The 7,915-nt window shown below is 30.8% G+C and overlaps 1 protein-coding gene across 1 annotated transcript in view; it reads right to left on the bottom strand.

Annotated features, from left to right (window-relative positions):
* LOC117167568 overlaps positions 1-3,532 on the bottom strand; it is a 9,113-nt gene extending 5,581 nt beyond the window's left edge. Inside the window, exons 1-2 of the mRNA XM_033352601.1 lie at positions 2,474-3,532; positions 2,247-2,321 (exon numbers count right to left, since the gene is read on the bottom strand). Of these exons, the coding sequence (XP_033208492.1) occupies positions 2,247-2,321; positions 2,474-2,906 (508 nt within the window). The 5' untranslated portion in view covers positions 2,907-3,532. The remainder of the gene's footprint in view (positions 1-2,246; positions 2,322-2,473) is intronic.
* Between the last annotated feature and the right edge of the window lie 4,383 nt (positions 3,533-7,915).

The raw sequence follows: 7,915 nt of genomic DNA, 5'->3' as shown, positions 1-7,915 counted from the left end.
GCTCCAAGGAGATTATGTTGAAAAATAAAAAAAAATTTACCCAAAAAAAATTGTTTTTATACTTCATTCTAAGGACTTATTGAACTACCCTCGTATTAAAATTATCTATGATTTTCCCCACAATGTATAATTTTTTCATGAGAGATATTTAATTGCCAGGGAAATAATTAACGAATATGTTGCATTCTATTTGGGCAGTAGATTTAGAAGAATCAGAAATTAAATTTTTTCCCGATTTTTTTTTCGTCTGGCTTAAAAAATATTATTGCATAATATATTTATTAAAGAGGATAAGTATACATAAATTATCAAAAATAGAGGGAGGAATGCTGTGTATCGAGTGCAAAAAATTGATTTTTTGTTTTTTTGCTCAAACGACAGCTTGGCGCCCCAAAAACATACAGTGAAAATCCCAGAGCCGTAGCTGAGCTCCTTATCTCCGAAACAGCGCTATGATCCAACCCATACAAGGTCTAACCACGCGCACGTAAAAAAACAACGCCAAGCGAATCTTTGAGTAAAAATTTGATTCTTTTCAAATGGCCGCCATTTTGTGAAATTAAAATTCTTAGAATTTTTTTGGTTGACCGAATAACTAAGGATTTAAACTTTAATAATCTTTTTGATTTGTTTATTTTAGACTCGTCTATGAGAAGCTAGACAGCGGACAAATGGACCTATTGAATTTGGAGATGTTGGATATCCGCCCTTATAAATAAAAATATGATTTATGTATCAGGCTGAAATACATTTGTTTTATACTTCAAAAGTACCTTAATAAATACTTTAATACCTAAAATACCTAAATACCTTAAAAAAAGTACCTTAATAAAAAAGCCACAAAGGTTTTGGAAAGATTCGTTATTATCTTCATCAGCCAAAAAATGGCCAAAAATACCGTAATTTTTAGGCTATTACGTGGGATTCTCTCCTTAGCAATGTTTAGTTATGTAGAATAAGAAAAAAATATTAAAATTTGTTATCATTTGTTTATTTGGTTTTTCGATTTTTTGAACCTTTTGCAATTGATTGAATGCATTTGTCAATATTACACTTTTTATATGACTTTAAGCTATTTATATTTTATTATCTTTCAAATAATTATGATCTGATAAAATAATACTTTAACATTATATTTAAAAACTATCGCCAACTGGGACGAATCGCTACAGTTTTTCAAAAACAATATATTAGACGTGATGTATAAAGTGCCTGAATTGTCTCAAATTCAAAGTAGTTGTTATAATGTGTTCCGTGTAGTCTCAAAAAAAATATTGCATAAAGTGATGTAAACTGAAAACTAGTTAATAAAAGTATCACGGTAATAGGCAGCGGCAGCGATTCACCCCGCCTAAGGGCGAATCGCTACACTTCAAAGTAAACGTTTTCCATGGTTATTACCAAGTACTGTTCTATATGCGTATATCCTGCACTAAAATGAGTACAAAATTAAATCAATCAATTATGATTTAAATAAGAACAAATAAAAATTCAAAGACACCTCGAATTTTTTATCAAATATTCATAAGAACACTATAAAAGCTTACTAAAATACATTTTTATCAAATAAAAAATACTAGTAGGGAATACACCCGAGACAGTGCCGCTTCGGATGAAAATACTTTTCTTTGTTTGTAGCGATTCGCCCTGGAATCTTTGGATTTATATTATTTGTGAATAACTTAAAAAAGAGGTCTAAAAAATCTGATTAGAAAGCACTATATTTCTCTTCGGAAGGGCTTCAACCTCCAATAGTTTGATCGATGTGTAATGTTCACATTTTTAGCAATATTAGTCTCTTAAAAATTAATATACAATTAATTATTTAGACGGTCAACTAATAAAGGACATCGCATGATTTATTAATCCCAAAATCAGTTTGAAAATACAATTATTAAGCCTTTAAGGATTTTCTAAAAATTATTTTGGGGATTCACCTCGGTCGACGGTACTCAATATTATGACATGTTGCATATTTCACCTGTTCTAAAATGATAATTTTGATTGAAACTAATAACATTGCAATATATGGAGCTCTGGAAAATTTTTAGATTCTCATTTAGCCGCTATAAAAAAATGAAACAGATTTACAATCAATATACGTTGAATTTAGATATAATTGTACAACTTTAAATTTTTTATATCTTGCCTTGATTTTTGTTAGGATGATTCAATTTATTTATTATTTCCCAAACATGTTTATATTTTTGTATGTATTATAAAGAAAATAGAAGATAAATACGTACCCATCATTAGGGCCATCATCATGGTACCTCCATCGCCTTTTTTGCCTCCACCTCCTCCACCTCCTGAGCCTCGGCCTGATAATAGAAACAATTATTTTATTCATAATAATATTTATCTTTTTGAAAAACATTTTTTAATACAAGATAAACGTTTTCATTGAAATTTTAACATCCCTATCTGAAATTTAGATTTCATAAAAAATACAGAAACTTGTATACAAATTCACCTTGATTAGAAGAAGTAGGCAAGTTCTCCACAAAAGCAGCCTCCAGGTTGTTCGGGAAAAAACTCGGTAATTTGATCCTGAGTTCTCTTCCCTCGAGAAACTGAATAACAGATTCAAAATTACCGGACCCTTTCAAAACCCTCGCATTCCTTATCGACCCTACACCCTTAGTATCCACCAAACTGATCCCATCAAAGAGCTCCAAACTTTTCTGATTCGACGATTTCTCCAACATTTGTTGCACGATTCTCCTCACAATTCTCACCCCATGACAGGAAACCGATACATTCAGAGGATCTTCGCGCGTACAGGACACGCTAAACCCCTTCCAACCACCCTTGAGAATTTTGGTAGAAGTGGAACCCGCAGTTGATAAAAAAATAAGACTCACAATTAACCCGATAGAAATATAATTTTGACTTCCACGCACCATCTTAGATATTCTACTCAGCCTTTAAATCCAAAATTAGTACAAAGGATCCACCTAGCGTGGTCCAAAGACGACAAAATGATAACTCGTTGGGAAGAACCTACAGCGGAGGTTCGAATGACGGAACCTGCTCACAGCAAATGCTCTTATATACATAGATCTATCTCTTCTTTTCAGCGATTGTAGCACGAAAAAAGAAAACAAAAGACCAAAGACCTTTTCTCTCTCGTCTTCAAAACGTTTTTCGTTCAATTTAGTGATCTTTCTTCCTATAATTTTATTTCATTTTATTTTGAAGTGTTTCAGAGCGTTACGAGACTATGCCATCGATTTATCACCGCCGAACTCCAGGGTTTTTGTTCGCCATCGATTCTATTGCTTCAGAGCCCTACATAAATGCATCTGCACTCTTCTCTATTGCACACTTTAGTGGAGCGGAAGAGAACGTGTCCAAATCGAATGACGGTATTATAATTATTATAAACGGTTGTTTAATTGTCGGAGATGCGGAATTGAATGCGAGAGCGAATGAGCAATTTTGCGAGAATAAGTTTGCAATTCCATGGAAGAACGTTGAGCTCATGCAAGATGTTAGTGGTTACTGGAGAAGGTTGTCATGCGTGAGTATGTGACCGGCTCGAAGGACCAGTCATGAGTGGTGTGTCCAGTGCGAGTTAAATGCGTGCGGATCAAGATCGATGATGCCATGATGGGAGAAAGAGAAAAATCAGGAATGTTGGTAAAAAATAAGGAAGAGGGAGAGAGTTGGAGGAAGGAAGAGGGAGAAAGATGAAAATCATTGAGAGAATCCAGTTCATCTCCGTATGCCTTTCTCTTTTGTTCCACTTCCCTTTACGTTTACGCTATTCCAGTATGTGCTATATACTCTGTTGCAGGGTATAACTAGAGCTACAAGTGACTTGTAGTGGTCGGAGTACCGATCGCATGGGCAATCGATATCTTGTTTACATCCTGATGTGGCAGGAATTCTCGCGATATAGATACATATTTAATAAAAAAAGGCATATGCGTCTTTGAAGAAATTTTTTCTTCTTGTTTGAATTTTTTTCATTGATGTATTTATTTTGTCTCCATCGACCTACTTCAGGTAAATTTTATTCGAAACAGTTGATTAAAAGCTCGTTGACAAAGTAATAATTTTGTAAATTATAATCTAAAGTGAAGATAAATGTTGAAATGATGAGGCCAAGTTATTGTAAAATTTGAGCTGCATATATTCTCAAATTTCTATAGTATTTAAGATTAGATATTTGTCCCATAAGTTGGAAAGAGATTTAAAAATTCAGGATCAAATAAGTCTTTAGAAAAGTAATTTGGTTAGATAACGAATATAAAGTGTACAACCATGTTTTTACTAGAATACATAGAATTGTTTAAGACCTCTCGTTCGATTAAAGAGGTTAAAGAACGCTTGGCTCGGTTATATTCGGATGGAGCCCGCCGTACTAGATGATGTGTATTTATTAACTTTTAATCTGACTTACTCTCGAACTGATACTAATAGTTTTCTATATTGAATCTTCATGTTAGTTATTGAAACATATGCAACTGAGTGAAAATTAGTCGATTTCCACATTTTCTCTGGTAGTGCATGCTTAACTTATTTCGTATTTCTCAACTTGTTCCGGAAAAATTTTGCATACCTAATAGGAATGGAAAGGAAAAACATTTGAAGTCATACTATTGAACAATGATAAACAAGTGTAGATAGTATTATATACTAAATTGAAGTTGGAACATTCATTTTAAAGACGCTTCTGGCGCGAAGAGAATATGGACATGTTAAGCCTTCTTGGAGAACATTCTGTAGAAATTCTGAAACATTAATCCAAAATTGTTATTCAAACTTTTTTTCATTTATACAGGGATTATTTTTTAATATATTATAAAAATGTTGCGAATAATTTCATCTTTTAGTTTGGTGAAAGACATGAAATTTCTAGTTTAATTAAAAAAAAACCTCGTACTCAATGACAATTATCATGAAGAGACGTAAACTCTATTTTCGAGGAAAATGAAATGCAATAAGTAGACAGTTTTGAAGCAAAAAGATGGAAGAATCAAACATCACATCAAAAAAATATTTTTGAATTATTTTTTTACAAAAATAGCAAGCAAGTGTTAAAAAAAACTTAAATTAAAAAAATATTAGCATTCATACAAACATACTACAAAACTTTTTCTTTTAAATCCAGGCGCTTTTTCCCCATTATTTAGTTAGTACTGGTATTCGCCACTTATTGGTTTCATGGTTTTTTATTTTTATCAAGATACCGGAGATGATTAACACTCTAGAATATTTTTTACCTCTTCTTTTTTAGCAATGATTGACAAAAGCCTTCCACTAGCTCGTTCGCAAAATGTGATTAAAAAATTCTTATTTTCGTTTATGTCAATTTTTTATGTTTCTGTAAGTTTTAGATAACCCTTTAATTTTTTCGAGCTTTTTAATTCGTCATGTGTAGGAGATAATTCATATGTTTAATGGCCCCCTGGTTTTAGAAAACAGTTTAGAAATCTACAAGAATAGTGAAAAAATTACTTCATGTATAAAAGGCTTTTCTACTGGTGGAAAAGGATTCGAAAAAAATTTGCTAAGTCTGGGAAATCCTAAATTTTGGCACAGTAAATTTTGGAAAATTTGAAATTTATCTAGCAACATTAATTCATTTTTATCTCAATAAAAAAAAGTATTTCATATTATTATTGATCCGCATTTCAATTAAGTAAACTCTCAATTCATTAAAATATACAATGTTTTGGAAATGCATTGTTTACGTTGAATGTTAATTTATTGTTAGATCTAAAATTGAAAAATTATGAGCTTTTTGTTTTACAAATTCTGCTACTGGATGTTTTTAAATTTTAATAACAAAATTGGTCATTTATATTCAAAATTAAAATCAATTTCTATTATATTCTATTAAACTTTAGATATGCCACTGATTATTTTGTTGCAGAGCAAGTACATTTTCGGATGCCAAAAAAATTCTAGAGAAAATTCTTCAGATGTTTTTAAATCTGAGTCAACAGAAAGGATTGCACTGTGAGCCTCAAAGATGTATTGGTAATCACCGGATCAAATACTATTTTCGCGAATAAGTATTCAAAATCCCAGGGAAATCCAATACAAACATCTTGAACCTGAACATTATTGAACTGAAATTTACTTCACGTAAAATATTTTCGTAATTACACATTCAATCTCAGGAATTAATTTGATCTTTAAATTGGATAAAAAAGCTGTAGCATGTTTACCTGACGAAAGATAACATTTATTTGGCAAAAGATCAAATTTATCTGACGAAAATATGTATTTGACATACGTGATTTATCAAACGGCTGCGTCTAGACTCTCGGTTCACCGAAAAAATGTCTTCCATTTTCAAAATGCTCGCGATATTCATTTTTTAAATCGCCTCACTTTATTTAAATGATTTTAACCAACAAATCATTCACCTACCCTTACAGAAAACATAGGCTGCACTGTGGTTAGTTTATACTTTATAGTGGATATTCAGCCAAGTTTAGTCCTTTACTTTAGCTGAACAGACCTTCAGTTTCTGTCGACCCTAAAGAAGACTTCAAAAATGGCCAACAAACACTATAAAGTATAAACTAACCGAAGTGCAGTCTATGTTTTTTGTAAGTGCAGGTGAATAACTTTTTGGTTAAAATCATTTAAATAAATTGAGACGATTAAAAAAATTAATGCAGCGTTAATAAACTTGTCAGATAAATTTTATCTTTCTTCAGATAAACGTGCAGCAGTGCTTTTATCTAATTTCAAGATAAAATTTATTCCTGGGATTGACTGTTTGTTCATAAGTTGTTCAATGGAAAATTATAAATTTTTGAGAAACTCAATTAATATATATAAAAAATCAAATCAACTTTTTCTCACCTTTTTTTAGTTTGTTGACTGCAGTATTAGGAACAGCAGAAAATTTAATCAAATTCTTGCGAAATTCTTTCTTAATATAATTGTAAACGGTTTGAAAGTACGATATTTCATTCAGAACCTGTTTTAAAAATTTATAAACTCTCCTAACTAATACAAAATAAAGAAAAGTCAAACGCAGAAACACTTCAATAGCTATTTTCTGCCATAACAAATCTTCATAAAACACACATAACTCATCTTATTCAATTTTTTTATAAAACCTTTTTTTACTGAGTTTATAATCTCAAATAACACTTACTAAAATTCAAAATTTTGCTTAAAGATAATAGATTAGACTTTTAGAAATTAATATAATAACCTTAGGGACCAAAAAACATCTTCTGACATACAAAAAACTCCAGAAAACGCAATTCTAAATTTATGAAATTCTTTTATTGTAGGTACTTTTCTTACACAGTTTTAAATGTAACAAAATTTTTCCTAATTTGGAAGTTTATTCATCTCAAGGAGAACTAAATATTTTGTTTCGCATTTAAAGGGCTTAAAAATGAGTAAAAAAAAATGTATTCTGTAAAAAAAAAGTCAAATTCAAAGCCTTTCTGGTGGAAAATGCTGCAGGCACAGTAAATTTATGTTCTTTTAGTGCTATTTTCGAGCATAGATTTACGAGAAAAGGCAAATAAAATCAAAAATTTAATAAATCAAAAAAACAATCGAAGTTTTTCTGCGAAAACAGTATTTACAAACTTTAAACAATTTTTTTAATTTAATTAAATTTTGCCATTTTTCACTTTTTATTCCTTGCGTGATGGTTAATTATTTTAATACCTCATAAATGTACTTTTAAATAATTATTTATTCTTTAATAAAATCTTTGGAACCAACCCATTCCTTTTCACTGCTGCCACCTACATCACGAAGACGCAAGCTTTCTCGCCTTGCAAACTAAGCGATTTATAAAATACTTGTACATATTTCAAACCAAAATTCAAAATACAATGAGAAAATTTTTTATGTACTCTTATTAAACAATATGTTTCTCAAATACTATTTAAAAAATCGTGCTGTGATAATTCGCATACAGGTA

This window comes from Belonocnema kinseyi, chromosome 2, assembly GCF_010883055.1.
Source record: "Belonocnema kinseyi isolate 2016_QV_RU_SX_M_011 chromosome 2, B_treatae_v1, whole genome shotgun sequence".
Lineage (NCBI taxonomy): Eukaryota > Metazoa > Arthropoda > Insecta > Hymenoptera > Cynipidae > Belonocnema > Belonocnema kinseyi.
The sequence above is the reverse complement of the archived record's forward strand: the minus strand, read 5'-3'. Positions and strand labels throughout refer to the sequence as shown.